The sequence below is a fragment of the Phocoena sinus genome, chromosome 9 (assembly GCF_008692025.1).
Source record: "Phocoena sinus isolate mPhoSin1 chromosome 9, mPhoSin1.pri, whole genome shotgun sequence".
NCBI classification, from domain to species: Eukaryota; Metazoa; Chordata; class Mammalia; order Artiodactyla; family Phocoenidae; genus Phocoena; species Phocoena sinus.
The window spans coordinates 64,725,451-64,743,830 of NC_045771.1; the positions used below are offsets into that span (position 1 = coordinate 64,725,451).

The 18,380-nt window shown below is 33.8% G+C and overlaps 1 protein-coding gene across 5 annotated transcripts in view; it reads left to right on the top strand.

Moving 5' to 3' along the window:
• PHF14 (PHD finger protein 14) overlaps positions 1-18,380 on the top strand; it is a 208,379-nt gene that overhangs the window by 14,430 nt on the left and 175,569 nt on the right. For all 5 annotated transcript variants that reach the window (XM_032643190.1, XM_032643188.1, XM_032643189.1 and 2 more), the window contains exons 4-5: positions 1,388-1,532; positions 15,229-15,388. In XM_032643190.1, coding sequence (XP_032499081.1) covers positions 1,388-1,532; positions 15,229-15,388 — 305 coding nt within the window. The remainder of the gene's footprint in view (positions 1-1,387; positions 1,533-15,228; positions 15,389-18,380) is intronic.

Here is an 18,380-nt window from a genome sequence, read left to right on the forward strand (position 1 = left end):
TGAAAATCTGGGCAGATTTTTGTTTTGCTCACTGTACTAAAGTACTTTAAAACATGAGTTTTCATTTTAGGAAGTTTTAATCTTTATTTGCTAGCCACGTCCAAAGCCCCGAACTATCGATACTTTTGTTTTATAACAAAAAGGAGCAAAATACAAAATTTTAAAGTACTAGAATTCTCAAGAGAAATGATGCCTCCTTGTTAACTTTTGCATTCTTTTTTGATTTATTTTTTACATTAGCTGCAAGTTTAGATTTATTACACAGAAAATATATTGAAAGAATGTTATTTTGACAGTCATGTGTCTTTCAAATGTTATTTACAAATGGCTATTGAAATGACTCTAAAGGTTACTTTGGATATTGGTCAGTTTAAAAGAATATAGAAATATAAAAATGTTAATATGAAACAATATAGTTAATGTGTGAAATGGAACTAATTTATTTTGTTTCTGAATATGGTTAGGTTCTTAAATGAAAATATATAGACTCACATGCCATCTTTTATTATATGTAATGCTGAGCCCAGTGTGTTAAATATGACAAGAATCATCATCATGTTAATTTGTCATTTAAAGTTTAAATTCATAATGCCGAAGGTTTAAGTTAAATGGAGCACACTCTTTATTTTTTATATTCATTAATACATCTTCCTTTCTCCTTTTATATTACAATTAACTAGGTATCTTTGTTACCAGTTTTCACTAGATATTTCTTGACATAAACCTAATAGAGTACTCTGACTCTTCTAGCAATCAGTCAATCTGGATTCTTTTTTAGATGGTTTTCTGTACCTGTATACACAGATTTCCTATGCAGGCTTTCATGGATCTGTCATTCAGTGGTTTGATGACCCTGGAAATTCTGGATTCCCCAGCACTAAAGGAGTGTAGTCTGTAATATGCCATCACATACATATTTGCTTATACGTTATCTTGATTTTTTTTAACTGTTTAATATGTGTGTGTCTTGTCTCCCCAGGATAAGATTATAAGCTTCCTAAGTGTAGGAAACATGTCTTATAGTTTTAAAACCCATATATAGGGTTAGTAATTACTTACGGGTTAATTTTTCCTTTCTTGTAGTTTCAGGGGTCAGACTATATCCAGAATGGCAAAGCAGATGAAGGGTTGTTGGTTATAAGCTTGGTTTTATATTTCCTAGAGGAGAGAGAATATGGGACTTGCAGAGAAGTGAAAAATTAGAGAGAGGGTGCTTAGAGGGTCCTTTGACAAAGAGGTTCACTTCTCAAACATAGCATACTTTGAAATTACTAAAATAATGGAGTATGCAGCATAATTTTGGAAATGCGTAAAATGATTTAAGGTGCGAATTTTATTTATTAAAATCACCTTTTAAATATGTGATTTTCTGATATTTTAATATTAGGACTCGCTGATTCTTGAGAAGAGTCAAAACTGGAGTTCTCAAAAAATGGACCATATTCTGATTTGCTGTGTTTGTCTTGGAGATAATAGTGAGGATGCTGATGAAATAATTCAGTGTGACAATTGTGGCATTACAGTCCATGAAGGTAATTTTGCTTTGTTTTGTTTCCTTTTAGAAATGGCTGGTTGATACTGCATTTATATAAGTAATATCAGCTACTTTACATAAGTACTATACTAAGGTTTTCCTGTAGTATTTTATGATATTTGAACTAAGACATACTGAATTTTCAAAGTATAATGGGTGTTATTTTTCAGATTATGTTCACTTAAAATGTGTTTAAAAAAATTAAAATAGATTATTACTGTATGGAAATCAGTATTTCTTTGAAGGTCATTGTTATAAATTTTCCATCATGGCATTATTTCTAGTTTTTAACTGAAATTTAGATATAGGAAAACGTCTAGTATGTTAGTCTAGTAGAATGTATTATTTAAAAAGTTATTGTTGAAGTCTACTGGTATTATAGTTTCTTCCTTAATAGTTACACTCTAAAATTTTGAACTTGAAAGGGGAATTTGTAGAGTTCATCTTTTAAAATCTGAATATGTTGAACATATTTTTATATGTAATGTGTAATTACATATAATATGTTGAAACTATTTTTCCTGATTATGAATTTTGAATCTTTTTTTATGTAACATTTTGTTGTACTTTATTTAAAATTTTTTATTTTGACATAATTTCTGACTTATAGAAAAGTTATAAGAGTAATAGAATTTCCATATACTTGTCACTCAGATTTCCAAGATGGTGACATTTTGCTATATTTGTTTTATCTTCTCATATAATAATTTTTTCCTCACCTCTCTGAGGGTAAATTGTAGACACAATGTTCAGCTCTACCCCTAATACCTCAATGTATATTTCTTAAGAACAAAGAACAAGGGCATTCTTTTACACAATCACATAATTATCAAAGTCAGGAAATCAGCATTGATAGAATACTGTAATCTACCGATTATATTCACATTTTGCCAATCATCCCAATAATGTTGATTCTAGCAAAATAAAATCCAGGATTATGAATTGCATTCAGTTGTCATGTCTGTGTAGTTTCCTTTAATCTTGAACATATTTTGAGTCTTTTTGTGTTTCATGCCATTGGCATTTTTGAAGAATACAGGCCAGTTCTTTTATAGGATGTCCTCAATATTGGGGTTTTCTTACGTTTTCTCGTGATTAGGTTCAGGTTATGTGCTTTTGGCAGGGGTGCCATAGAAGTTATGTTGTGCTGTCAATGCATATATGTTTGTTTGTCCAGTTACTGGTGATGTTATTTTGATCACTTGGTTGAGAGGGTATCTTCCAGGTTTCTCTGTGGTAAAGTTACTCTTTTTTCCTATCAGTTAATTTTTTCTTATCAAGGCCATGCCTACTGCAAAACAGTGTTTCTATGGCCTTTTCTTACTGGCCTTTCTGGTATTATAGTCCTTCTCCCAAATAGTTCTGGGTGTCTGCTGGGCTTGAGACCTGTGGGGCCTGTGCTTCTTTAACCAGTCCTCTTGCCTTCATGTGAAGCTCCCCTCCCTTGCTGCTAAGACTCACTGTGGGAATGTCTCCTATTACTGTTATTCATTCATTTATTTTTTTCAGTAATGTTTGTTTAGTACCTTCTGTGTGCTAGGCATTCTGTTGGTTTTAGGCATGTAAAATAAACAATATAGACATTGCTGACCTCATGGAGCTTAAAGTATAGTAAGAGAGACAGGAATGAAAACATAAAACAATAAGTATGTATCAGGTGGTGGTCTGGACTATGGAGAAAAATAAATAAGGAAAAGGAATATTGGGAGTGCTACGAATGGGGGTGGTTGAGTGGGTAGGTGGAAGTTCGTATTTATAAAAGCTTACACAGGAAATCCTCTCTGTTATGGTGATATTTGGGCAGTGACCTGAAGGATGTGAGTGAGCAAACCATGTGAATATTTGGGGAAAGAGCACTCCAGAATGAGGGAGTAGTGAGTAAAGATGTTGAAGTGGAAACGTGTTCGGGGTGTTTGTATAATGACATGAAGGTTAGTGTGGCTAGAACTGAGTGAGTGAGCTGATTAGTGGTAGAGGCAGAGCTGGGGGCAAGCCAGATGAGGCCTTGAAAGTCATAGGTTTCAGATTTTACTGTGATGGATCTGGGAAGACCGACATGAGTTTTGAGCAGAGGATTAATATGATTTGATTTATGTTTTGGAAGGATCGCTCTGACTACTGGGTTGAGAGTAGACTGAAGTGGGTCCAAAATGGGAATCAGGGAGACCATTTAGGAGACCATAGCAATGATCCAAGAGAGGAATAGGTTTTGAGGTGGAGAGTAAAAGTTTGGTTTCAAATTTTTAGGGTTTAGGTAACGTATAGGGGCTGGCGAGATAAATTTGGGACTCATCAGTCTGCAGATGTTATTTAAAACTGTGAGCCTGGATGTGCTACTAGGGAGCAGTAAAGTGGTCCTAGCACGTCAGAGGAGGTGGGGAACACATTGCCAGTGAGATAGGAGAAGAGCCTTAAGTAGTGACCTGGAGGTTAAGTAAGGAAGATGTTTCAAAAGAGAAGGTAGCTCTCAAATACTGTTTTTAGAGTAAGATGGAAACCTGTCTTGTGGGAAATTACTCTAATGCAACTGTAGACGCCCAGTACACTAGCAGGCAAGCCATCCCAAAGGTCATGGGAAAAAAAGGGTTACGGACAAAATGTTTATATCACATGATTTATTAAATAAATGTAAAATACATAAAAGCAAGGGGAAAGATACAAAATTAGTTAACAGACTATGTACTATCATTTCTGCCATATTCTGTTGTTCACACAGAACAACGCTAGTCAAATGTAGGAGGGGACATTCCAAGAATGTTAATACTGTGGGCCATCTTAGAGGCTGCCTACCACAGTTGCAGATTACATGGCATGTTACTGTGCTGATGGAAGTGACCAGCGGAAAGAGAAAGCTGACAATTGATGATGTAAGGAGAGAAAGGGGAACAGTTGATGGAGCAAGGGCTTTGAGTACAAGGCTAGAGAGGATGGGATCCAGTACCAAGTGGAGAGATATAATAGATAAAGGTAGCCATAGTAACTGGAGGGAAAAGAAAATATATGGATACAGATGTAGGTAGGATGTTAGATGTGGTGGTCAGAGCATGTGGAAATTATTTTTTGAATGCTTCTTATCTTTTCAGTGAAATAGGAAGCAGTCATTAGCAGAGTGTTGGAGATTTGAGGAGTGAGAGGTAGGTGTAAAATAGTTATTTGGGGGAATAACACAATACTTAATATTGTGTGTGTGTGTATACATACATACATGTATTCACATGTATATATTATGTGTATATATCATTACCAGATAGCAATAAGGAACCACTTTAGATTAGTAATGAATATAAATTGAGACCAGTCAACATGGTTGTATGTATGCATTTTTTTTTTTCCCTCCAGGAGTGGTTCAGATTTCTTGGAGGAGTTGCAGAATAGTTGAACATCAAAAGCAGCAGCTGTGCTGCCATTGTTGTATTGATCACCACTGATGGTCACAAGTATGTTACCATTGCTTGTATTCATGACTGTCATTGCTGATGTGTGATCAGGCATGACCAGTACTATTAGTGTTGTTGACTTTTCATCATGCTGAGGGCACTATCTCTACTTCATAGGTCATAGGTTTGACCATGGATGTGATTTTTAAGGCTAGCACAGTGGTTTTAAGAAATTGAATTGATTGCTAACATTTAAAAACTGGGAGATTTTATTTTGCACATTCTGGAATTTGTTATCTTGAAGTTCTGACAGCAGTAGGTTTTCACTCTCTTATGGCAACAATCCTCTGGAGCTGAATAGGGCTGCCTCCTGCTGGTGAAGCCTACAATCTTCAGTTTACCACTCCCTTCTCTCAAATCCCTTGCTCATTTTTGATAGTTGCCTGGTCCCTAGAAGTATTTGACTGTATAGTTCCTCATCTACTTTGAGGGTGATGTGTCTTGCTGCTGGTAGGCAGGCTCCTACGGCCATGCGGTCTCAATGTCCCACAGCTATGATAGTAAAGCAACTGTTTTATTGTACTATAGGTCCTTCATTTTGGACTCAGGCCTGAGTCTCCTGGGGACTAGTACCATGTACAAATCAGAATGAACCCTCGCCTCTGACCTCTTGTCTTATTTATTTATTTATTGAAGTATAGTGGATTTATAATATTATATTAATTTAAGATGTATGAAGTAGTGATTCAGTATTTTTATAGATTTTACTCCATTTAAAGTTATTACAAAATAATGGCTGTATTTCCATGTGCTGTACAATGTATCCTTGTCACTTATTTATTTCATACATAGTAGTTTGTATCTCTTAATCTCCTACCCTTATCTTGCCCCTCCTCCCTTCCCTCTCCCCACTGGTAACTGCTAGTTTGTTTTCTATATATTGAGTCTGTTTCTGTTTTGTTCCATATGTTTGCTGTTTTATTTTTTTAGATTCCACATATAAGTGATAACATAGGTATTTGTCCTTTTCTGGCTGACTTACTCGCCTAAGCATAATATTTACTCTCTAGGTCCATCCACATTGTTGCAAATGGCAGAATTTCATTCTTTTTAATGGCTGAGTAATATTCAATTGTGTATACCAGATCTTCTTTATCCATTCATCTGTTGATGTACACTAAGGTTGCTTCCATATCTTGGCTGTTGTAAATAATGGTGCTGTGAACATTGGGGTGCATGTATCTTTTCAAATTAGTGTTTCTGTTTTCTTTGCATATATACCCAGCAGTGGAATTGCTGGTTCATATGGTAGTTCTCTTTTTAGTTTTTTTAAGGAACGTCCATACTGTTTTCCATAGTGGCTGCACCAATTTACAATCCCACCAACAGTGTACGAGGGTTCCCTTTTCTCTGTATCCTCACCAACATTGTCTTTGTCTTTGATTTAGTCTTGTACCTCTTCGATTCTTGGTATGAGTTCTTTCCCAATAGATTCTTGTTTAAATGAATGTACATTTCTGGAATGACACCCCATTAGTTCTCCTGATGTGTCTAGAGCTATTAAAAGTTCATAATGATACTTGTGCTTCAGATGAATAGTCTCAATAATGGCAAATCTACTTTCTTTCTAAGGAAGCTTTGATTTTTTAGAAACAGCCATAAAATCTTTCTGAGTCAAGGCAGACAAAGAAGATTATCAAACTGAGTGGTAATTTCATTTAGGTCAGAAGCAAGTTGTGTCTATAAAGTCATGTAGCATTTTTTCTTGTGTTATTCATTTAAATGGCTCTGATGGCACTTGAGCATTTGCTAATGATTGCTCATTTTTCTCCCAAGACTAACTCATTAGAATAGGGGAACTATTTTTATTATGAGAGAAGGAAGAAGGGAAGACACAGAAAGGGAAATTAATACTCCTGAGTGTGATGCTTTGTAGGCTTTTTGGGAGCAAGCTAATATGTGGAAAAAATAAATAGGGAAAACAATAAATAGAGAAACTGAGTAGTTTCTCTATTCAGAAACTGAATATGTTGTAGTATAATTGCTTTGTTGGGAGTATTGTTAATTCTGTGAACTTCAGATACGTTCAAAGTTAAAGATGCAAATTGTAAATCAAAGTAAAAAATAAATCTTGAGTTTTTTTATTTTATTGTTACTACTTTCTTCCTTTAGTATAATTTTCCCTTTCTCTCATTAATTTTGGAGTTTCTTTTGTATGATTGTGATTATATAATTCTCTTTCTCACTTTCTTAGTAGCTTTTCTTTCTTTTCTTAGTAGTAGTATTAGAGCTAATATCTTGAAAGATTCCTAGTTTTGGCGATTTTAAATGATCTCTTTTGGTTTAAGGGAGAAGTGTTATTAAACATCAATGTATATTTTTATAAACCTAATGAATTAAAGTTATGATTAATATAGTGTTCTAATAAAATTGTTATTCCCTGTTTGTTAGTAAACATACCAAATATGGTATTTGGGATCCTTTTTAATGTAATTTCCTGTAGGTCATTTTTATCTACTAGTGCAAAAGATTCCTTGCCAAATATAACTATTCGTTTGAGAAGGGGTTGTTTTAATATGGATATACTCCCGACTTTTCCATTTAAGTTTTTTTAGTAGCACTTGGATAGCATCACTAAGAAATTGTGTTGATTAGTAGATCTGTGAAGACTTTTTCATCTTCCACTAGCTTTGTAGCAGTCTTGTCTACTAAATAGAAAAAGAAAAAAAAAAACACATCAAACCCTGCTTAATAATCTTTGGTTACGTGGTTGAATTTCTCTTTTGAGGAAAAGTAATAATAATCCTCAGTACAGTAATGTGCAGCCTGATCAGCATATATATATCCTGGAGATGTTTTGGGTCAAGTCTTACTGACACTGTTATGCACTGTTGCCACCCCATATTAATTGGAACCTGGGTTGAAAAATATGTAATGATGTGTGACCTGGTCCAAATAATGTAGATTTTTTTGTTTTTTATCTTTCTTCTAGGTGGACCATGGTCTTACTCCCTTTTAGCTTTTAATTTTGTGTATGGTGTTAGGGAGTGTTCAAATTTCATTCTTTTACATGTAGCTGTACAGTTTTCCCAGCAGCATTTATTGAAGAGGCTGTCTTTTCTCCATTGTATATTCTTGCCTCCTTTATCAAAAATAAGGTGACCATATGTGTGTGGGTTTGTCTCTGGGCTTTCTGTCCTGTTCCATTGATCTAGATTTCTGTTTTTGTGCCAGTACCATACTGTCTTGATTACTGTAGCTTTGTAGTCTAGTCTGAAGTCAGGGAGCCTGATTCCTCCAGCTCTGTTTTTCTTTCTCAAGATTGTTTTGGCTATTTGGGGTCTTTTGTGTTTCTATACAAATTGTGAAATTTTTTGTTCTAATTCTGTGAAAAATGCCATTGGTAGTTTGATAGGGACTGCATTGAATCTGTAGATTGCTTTGGGTAGTATAGTCATTTTCACAATGTTGATTCTTCCAATCCAAGAACATGGTATATCTCTCCATCTGTTTGTATCATCTTTAATTTCTTTCATCAGTGTCTTCTAGTTTTCTGCATACAGGTCTTTTGTCTCCTTAGGTAGGTTTATTCCTAGATATTTTATTCTTTTTGTTGCAATGGTAAATGGGAGTGTTTTCTTAATTTCACTTTCAGATTTTTCATCATTAGTGTATAGGAATGCAAGAGATTTCTGTGCATTAATTTTGTATCCTGCTACTTTAACAAATTCATTGATTAGCTCTAGTAGTTTTCTGGTAGCATCTTTAGGATTCTCTATGTGTAGTATCATGTCATCTGCAAACAGTGACAGCTTCACTTCTTCTTTTCCAATTTGTATTCCTTTTATTTCCTTTTCTTCTCTGATTGCTGTGGCTAGAACTTCCAAAACTATGTTGAATAATAGTGGTGAGAGTGTGCAACCTTGTCTTGTTCCTGATCTTAGTGGAAATGGTTTGTTTTTCACCATTGAGGATGATATTGGCTGTGGGTTTATCATATATGGCCTTTATTATGTGGAGGTAAGTTCCCTCTGTGCCTACTTTCAGGAGGGTTTTTATCATAAATGGGTGTTGAATTTTGTCTAAAACTTTTTCTGCATCTATTGAGATGATCTTAAGGTTTTTCTCCTTCAGTTTGTTAATATGGTGTATCTCATTGATTGATTTGCGTTTATTGAGGAATCCTTGCATTCCTGGAATAAACCCCACTTGACCATGCTGTATGATCCTTTTAATGTGCTGTTGGTTTCAGTTTGCTAGTATTTTGTTGAGGATTTTTGCATCTATGTTCGTCAGTGATACTGGCCTGTAGTTTTCTTTGTGACATCTTTGTCTGGTTTTGGTATCAGGGTGATGGTGGCCTCATAGAATGAGTTTAGGAGTGTTCCTCCCTCCGCTATATTTTGGAAGAGTTTGAGAAAGATAGGTGTTAGCTCTTCTCTAAATGTTTGATAGAATTCACCTGTGAAGCCATCTGGTTGTGCACTTTTGTTTGTTGGAAGATTTTTAATCACAGTTCAATTTCAGTGCTTGTGATTGGTCTGTTTATATTTTCTGTTTCTTCCTGGTTCAGTCTCAGTAGGGTGGGGATTTTCTAATTCTATCATTCCTTCTACATTTATCAGGCAGCATTTATTTTGTAGAGAACTTCTCCCCTTTTAGCCTTTTCAGTATTACTGTGGTCTCACACATTATCATCTACAACCTCATTACTCTTTGTGATGCTTAGATTGTCCATATTTGACCAGTGAAGAGCCCCTTTCATCAGGCTCTTACTTACATGCACGTGTGCACATATGCATATGCATATTTGCACAGTCCCTGCCCTGCAATAAGTAAATAAATAAGATAAATTCATGGGATTTTCCTCCCGTATAACTCACTTTATTTCACTCATCTCTTTATTTCAATCACTCATCTCTTAATCTTGAGATTCTTTTCATATGAGTACATATAGATATTTTATTATTTTTTTAATGGTATGTATTTAGCTATAGAGTGGTTCAACCATAATGTATTTACTTTTTTTGTTTGTAGTTTTTTGCTTATATATAGTGCTAACGGATATGTCATATACATGTAATAATTTCTGTGGGGTAGATTCCTAGAATGAATCAAAAGGTAAGTACATTTAAACTTTTAACAAACTTTGCCAGATTGCCCTTCAAAAAGACTGTATTTATTTGTGTTCTTACCAACAGTGTACAAACTACTTGATAACTCTGCAACACTGCATATTAATAAATTAAAAAAATATTTTGGAGACCATCTCTTAATTATGTGTTCACTTTATTTGTATTGAAGTTTGGTATCTGTGGCTATTTTCTTTTTTCTGTTACTTTCTATATATTTCTCTTGTCATTTCTTGTCTTTTTCTCATTGACTTTTTGGAATTTTTTTATTAATGTTAATCTTTTGTTAGCTATATGTGTTACAAATAGTTTTCGTCCTTGTGAATACTTTTTCCACCCTGTTCTGTACCTTTTAACTTTGTAATATTTTTCACTGTTTAGAATGTTCATTTTTATACACATATGTAGATATTCCTCTGATACTTTTAAAGTTCCAAAATGAATTTTTATCTAAAATTAATGAATTCAGAAGAAGTGAAATTTTCTAAGGCATAATAGGAAACTAGTGTTGCTAGGTTTTATGTTTCTGGTTTTGGTTTTCAATCAGGTGCCTAAGTGACAGACTTCTGTATTGTAAATCGGCCATGCAGCTTTTCCTTAAACATTTCATGGTTAAACATGAACGTATTAAATGTTTTATTTTAGAGAAAGCTAATTCTCCTTCATAATATATTGCATGAATAGTAAATAAAATGTGAGAAATATAGAACAGAGAAGATAAAACATTTCTAACAGTCCTAATATCCAGACAACCATAGTTAGTGCTTTTGTGTATTTGCTTTATCATTTCTTTTTCTTTTTTCCCTTTAAAAAAAAATATACTTATGGCTTAAGTAATTATAATTTAGGTAAGTTTTTTAAAAAATTAATTAATTAATTTATTTTAATTTTGGCTGTGTTGTGTCTTTCTTGCTGTGCGTGGGCTTTCTCTAGTTGCAGCAAGAGGAGGCTACTCTTCATTGCGGTGCACGGGCTTCTCACTGCAGTGGCTTCTCTTGTTGCAGAGCATGGGTTCTAGGCATGCGGGCTTCAGTAGTTGCAGCACGCAGTCTCCATAGTTGTGGCTCATGGGTTCTAGAGCACAGGCTCAGTAGTTGCGGCGCAGTGGCTTAGTTGCTCTGCGGCATGTGGAATCTTCCTGCACCAGGGTTCGAACCCATGTCCCCTGCTTTGGCAGGCGGATTCTTAACCACTGTGCCACCAGGGAAGTCCTAGGTAAGTTTTTAAGTTGAGATTTTGCTAAAAGATAGTTTTCCAAATGTGGTTATTAAATGTATAACTGTCTATTTTTCAGAGTACTTATTTCATCTAAGTGTAGATGAATTTCTTTTTTGTTTGGGTTGCAGCTTGTCACTTAGTATAAGCACCTTTGTGACAAGATCTTGTAACTGACTTGTAATAGTAGGGTACCCCTGACTGTGATGTCAGTTATCCTGATGTACTGATTGTACTGTCTGAAGAAAAATGTCACCTACATGTCATAGTACATGACAGAGCATTAGGTAGCACACTTGCCAGCAATGCATTAAATAAGGTCTACTAAGATGTTTTCCCCCCTTTGTTTATTTTTCAGTCTGCTGTTAGCCTAGCCCTAGACTATTTTTATTTCTTAGCATATGCAAAAATATATTCTTATGAGTGTTTATTGGGTAGTAAAGTATGTTCAAGTTATAACCATTTGGACTTTATATGTGAGCAGGCACTTTTGCTCTTTTATGCTTTAGGATATATTTGTGACAGGTATCATGCATGTTATAAGTTCTTTTCTCATAAACAACAATATTACTCAATTTAAAATCTTTTATTTTAGTGGGTTTTGTAATCAGAGTTCTAGTGATAGGATGTTAAGTACAGAAAAATTTCAAAATGGCAAATTTTTTGTTCCTGTTTTTTAATTTTCTGTACTGAGAGATAGTTAGAATAGATGCTAAATACTTACTGCAGATGAGGTAACTCAGCCTTAGAGATGTGGTTTGTGTACAGCTACATAGCTAGAAAGTAGAAGACTGTAGGTCTTTTGATCTCCCATGCCAGGCTGAATGGGAATATTTCCACTAATTTGGGTTATACGTATTCTTGTATAACTCAAAACAATTGTAAGCACATTTTATATTATTTTGCATTAAATATGATTTGTATAAGTTGCATGTACTACCCAGAGGTTGATTGTTAGACAGTCATAGAACCATGTTTTCTCTGTTTACCCATTTAAAAACATGGAAAACCTATATGAAATAGGTTTTATATATCTATAAATTTTTTATTTTATATGTTTACCCATATAAAAGACTTTTTTTCTGTAATCATATTGAAAGTGTACTTTTTGCATCTTTTACTCAAAATTAGATAGGTAGAAGAGAATAAACCTTGTTTTATGGTAGTTTAAATTCTTTTGTCTATGGAAGAAAAAATATTTAAAAATGTATTTAGTCATTAATTAAAATGGATTAGAGTGGATATAAATGCTAGAACTTTGTTCTAGAGCTCAGTAAACCCAAAAGGTATGGCAGAGAAATAGGGAGAAAGTGGCAGGGCAAAGTGGAAATAGGGGAAAAGTGGCAAGTAAAGAACTCTGTAAAGGTAATAACACAGTGTGGATTATTTTTCAAGGGCAGTGAAGCTGAAGAAGAAATACTTATCCACTTGCTGCTTGTTCTTTGTGCTTAATATAATACCAGTCTGCTAGGTTACAAAGTAGGAATTTCCTAGGTTGAAATCACTTCTCAGGTTGTTTGTAGGTGGTTTAATCATTATGCAGGTGTTTGTCAGGTGTGTGGTATATTCTTTAAAAATTAGAATTGAAACTGCTTTATTCTAAAAGAGTGAACTGCTGTGATTTACCTTAATATTGGTGAATGAGATGAATAAAATGGATAGTCACTTGGGGGTTTTATAATCTTGGGACTTTGTGTGAATACAAATGAAAGAATTTGCCTCGAAGGAATATTATTTTGTAAAGAAAATAGACTTTTCTCTTTGTAGTATTGCATAACCTTTTGAGAAATCAAATTGACTGTTTTTATTGTTTTATGAATTTTTTGAATAAAATGTTTTGCTTACTGTTGCCTTTACTGAAGAATATTCTTCTATTGGTGATGGTTAATAATAGCTACTCCCAGAAGAAAATTTTATTTCTTTTTCATTTTATAATTTATCATTTAAAAAATGTATATCTAAACAGAAGTGATGAAGTTGATAATTATTACCAAGCACAATTTAATTATATTAAAGAAATTAATAGTTTGATTCCTTTTCTTATCTTGTGCATGATAGTCTAGCTCCTTTAAAATCTTTTCTCTGGCATTCTTTCGTATGACTTTTCAGATTATGTTAAGTTTCACCATTATAAAGCCTTTGAATAACATAAACTTGACAATAATTAAGGGATTTGCGTGAGGCAGCTTATGTAAATCACAGTTGCAAACAAATTTTTAGTTTTCTGCCTACTACGATATTTTAATATAATCTATATGGAGTGGTACTACTGTGTGAATAAAATACTTATGCAGGACTGTTGACCTATTAACGACATCTAGTAAATTAATGTTGGTAGTTTAAAATTATTTATTAATGTGTATGGTTCTTTTTCTTTCTGGGTGACTTGTTCAACTCAGTATTTATTTACATACTTATTTATTTTTTTTAACTTGGATGTCTTTGGTGGTTATGTGAAGATGCTTTTCAACAGGCTCCTGTTGTCTGTGTAGTGTATAACCAGTTTCAGTAATCACATGATCTTACATTGGATGCATATAAACTTACCTACATGGTGAGTCCTTTTGAGAGATGCTTGTTACTTATATATGTTTCTCATAGTGGTTTTTTTAATGGCTTCAGTTTATTGAAGGGTACTTTGGGTACTTAGTGCCCTTTCGAGTTTGGCACTAAGACTAGCCTCTTAGAATAAACCTGGTGAAAAGTATCCTGGGAAGGTTGATTATAGGCTATATGTAGAAGTGAACTGTCTTGACAGGAAATAAATGTGTCTTAGGATATCAGAGAAATCCCCAAGCCTAAAGATGATGGGGCATACATTGGAACTAGAATAAGATTGTAATCTTTTAAATTACTACATATACATTAAATTATTTTTCTTAAGTATGTTTTGTCATTAGGGCAGTGTCTTCCTTTCTGGAAAAAAAGTTAGATAATATGAAGTTTGTGGTATATCCAGCACTATTTAGGTAAAAGAAAACAATTTAGGAGTCATGACTATTGTAGTCACCAGGGAGGTACTCTTTATTACAAGCCATCAATAATGGTTGATGTTCTACTCTAAAATGTAAAGAACTATGCTACATTATCTTCTTTGTTTGGTATGTTCATGAGGATGTTTAAAATTTTTAAAATCACATTAGCTGCTTAAATAATTTAACCCTCAGAGTATCGAGTTATCAGTGAATGAAAAGAGGAAAAAGCATTCTCTTTTCATTCATTTCAGTTATGGATACATTTTTACAGAAGATAGAAGAATTATAAATGTTTAAAAAGATCAAATACCTTGTATAGTTCTAGACTGGCTCAGCTGTGAATATAACTCACTTGTCTAACTCTAGTCTGAACTATTCAAATTGTTCTATAGCCTTAATTTATGTGTGTGCGTGTTTCTGTATTATTTTCCTTTTACTAATACTAACTTTGCATTTGTGGTTGTATGAATTTGTGTTTTAATCTGCCACCTCCAAAATTAGATCAGAGGCATTTTGTTTGTATGTTTTGCATGATCATGGTCTTTTATATATGTGTTCAGTACAAAGGGAGCTCAAAAATATTTACTAATTAATAGTTCATAGACTAAATAGTTCTGATTTCTTTTTAATGAAAACGCATATTTTTATATATTTTTTTAATTAAAAAATTTTTTAAAGAACCTTAAAATTTCCTCCTTCTGTAATGCTTTCCAGTAGGTCTAAAATTATCTTAAAGAGTCATTTATTTCATTGCATATACTATGGTAGGTGAAAAAATATTTTTTTATTTATTTTTATTTTTATTTTTATTTTTTTTTTTGAAAAAATATTTTTATAAAATGATTTCACTTCTGTGTTTTGACTTTAATATTCTTATAAACCATTAATTTTTCAGAATTTTTCTCTACTTCCTTTCCCTTTTTCTTTTGTAACTTTATAAATGTGAGTTTAAAAAATAAACTCTATTTAATCATACTCTTTTTTTTTTCTTTTAGGTTGTTATGGAGTTGATGGAGAGAGTGACTCTATTATGAGTTCAGCTTCTGAAAACTCCACTGAACCTTGGTTTTGTGATGCCTGTAAATGTGGTGTTTCCCCTAGCTGTGAACTATGTCCCAATCAGGATGGAATTTTCAAGGAGACAGATGCTGGAAGGTTGATGTCATAATTCTGTTGGGTTAATATGCCTGCTTTATAATGAGTATGCTTCTGACTATTTTTCTATTTATGATTTTCTGAGTTACACACTTTCATTTGATTGCTTCTTTGTGTCTTTTTGGCACAGAGTAAATAGACAAGAGGCTACAGATCAGGGCAGGGAGGAGAAAAGATCATTTATTGAGGATCTGCATTTGCCTTTATAACCCATAATCCCATTTAATCTTAGTAATGACCATATGATAAGAGAGCTGGTGAAGTTTCCTATTTTATAGGTAGTACCTAAGGCTCAGATCATTACATAGTTTTAATTTGAACAAGTCCATAGTTAAATTTGAACTCAGATCTGTTTGACTTCAAGCGTGTATCAGGAAACAGAACCCATACAGTGATTTTAAAAGGGGATGTTTAGTGTAAAGAATTACTAAGCTATGATAAACAGTAACCATAAGATATAAAAGAACTCTAAAGAATAATACCGTAGGGCTGAGGGAGAGTATCCAGGCAATGACAAACTTGGAATGAAGGCACCTTCCCCAAGGCTGGGGTTCAGGCCTTGTTAGAGAAACTGTAGTTCCAGCCTACTGGATGGCCGAGAAGTTGGATGGTTTGCCTGGGTCACTACCTAGTCTACAGTTCTTGGCAAGTGGGTGGCTGGGCAGTGGTTCAAAGCCTGGAGTGTATGGTGTCTGTGTTGAGAGGCCCACAGAAAAGTGATCTCCAGCCTGGGCCTGCAGGGTCACTGAGGGACGATGCATGTGGTGGGGCAGAGCACTGGCGGATGTCCTCTTCCCATCCTGCAGAGAAGCCCCTTCCTCCTACAGTGCCTTCTACCACTCCCTACTGAGACAGCTTAGTATGATATGATGCTTACTGTAAAGGAGAAATGCTGAAGGGTTTCTGTTCATTGTTGCAAAGTAGATATTGAAGGGTGGATTTGGGCTGAGAGGCAATAAATTGATAACTGGCACAAAGACCTATGTTCTTTTCACTATATTCACACTCATCTTTATTACCACATTTGAGCAGTTGTCATCATCATAGCGTTGGCATCTTTCATGTTTTTTTTCTAAGGAGACTACCAACTAGGATGGGTGACTGATGTATAAGAGTAGTTTCTAACCTTTTATATTTTATGGATCACTACTTACCCTCCTCCCCCATGTAAGAGGGGGTGCTCAATTTTTTATTTTGCCACATATGTATATTTCAGTATTTTTACGAAACATTTAATATTTTAACAAGAATAACAAAATAACTTATACAAATTATCACCATTATTTTTCATATTAACATCTTGAAAAGGATAGGATACATTTTATCCCAAAATAAAGGACAGTCTTTTAAATTTAATAAATTTTTTTTAGTAAAGTAAAAAATATTTTTCTTATTTTTCTCATTTTTACCTCAATTGGTGGACAGGGCCTTGAGAAGTATTGCCATACAAGATTGCTGGGATTGCATAGGGTCTACCATGGAATCTTAAGAGAACCCTGTGTTGATGTTTAGGAAAAATGACTAAAAATCTTACCTCTTGTCTGACATAAGCTCATCCCCAAATTAAATAAATATATAACAAATTATTTGATGTATTGACTTGAGTCTCTGGTCTGTATCGTGGACATGAGCATTATTTTATGTTTGTAGTGACTTTGGCCTAGAATTAGGGAATTTAGTACAACATGAAAAGCGTGTACTTTCAGGTTGGACCACCTATATTTGAATTCTAGTCTTTTCTTACTGTGATTTTAGATTTAACCATTTTATGCCTCAGTTTCCTAGCACTTTTGAGAGAATTAAATGAGATGATTTCTGTAAGCAGTGTAGTTTCTGGAGTGTAGTAAGTGTTTTAATAAATATCTCCTTAGTTCTGCTACTGCTACTACTAGTGATTTTTATTACCAATATTATTCTACTTACTTAAGGTAATCATAGAATACCAACTGCATAAATTCTTTCTTAGTAACTCTTTAGTCCTGAGATTTGAAATTTATGGTGATAAATTGTTGTGAATAAGTATGGCAGCTTTGGAAAACACAGAGCTTCGTTTTAGGGAAGAGCGTTTATTTTACCTTTTTTCTGGTCAGTAATTTGAAATTTCTATTGAAAAGCAACTATAAAGTAGCTCTCTTATCACACTAGTATATAATATGTACTAATACATAGTCCACAAAATAACTTGGAAAGTTTTTCTGAATGAAGAAAAGGGAGGCCTCTTTAACCATTTAGTTTTACTGGGAGATATTTGTATTGACTTCTGTGGATCTTACATGTATGTAGACACCTTCCTTCATGGTGCAGCCTGGCAAGTTTTTTCTATACTGTTTGAACGTTTTATTTGTGTTGATGTTCACGCTCACCTGTAGGCTAGTGTGGAAATTACAGGTCTTGATATGTTTTTTTTTTTTTTTTTTTTGATATAGTTTGAAGCATGTAATACTAGCTTGAATCAAGGCAAAAAAAGCCAAGAAATTTGACAAGCTATTTAGTATTGTAGCTAAGATGCAAAACAGATGAAAAGAAAGAACAATGCATGGAAAGAATGAAAAAGGTTTTGAAATTGACTTCTATTATGTAGTCTAATTAGACTTTCCCCCCCTCTGTTTCTGATGGGAGCTACAAATTCTACAATAGAAGATGATGTGATTTAATGTGAGAAGACCATCCGTACATTCTTATCATTAAATTTTTATTTTTTTCTTAGGGAGAGTGTTTTATCCTGTGTTAATGATATTAAAAACCTGATTATAGGAAGTATTAGACATACTTTAATATAATAGGGTACCACACCCTATGCTGCAAACATTTCACATAAGTCATTGTAACTTCCAAACGTCCTGCATGGTGCTCCGTTCCTAGTAGACACTTAGTAATTAATTACTGAATGAATAAATGAAGGAATGAAAATAACATCCTGGAAGTGAATTTTTTAATATGTTATAAAGGCACTACAAATACAAGACATTTCAAAATCAAATTTGATTGATGA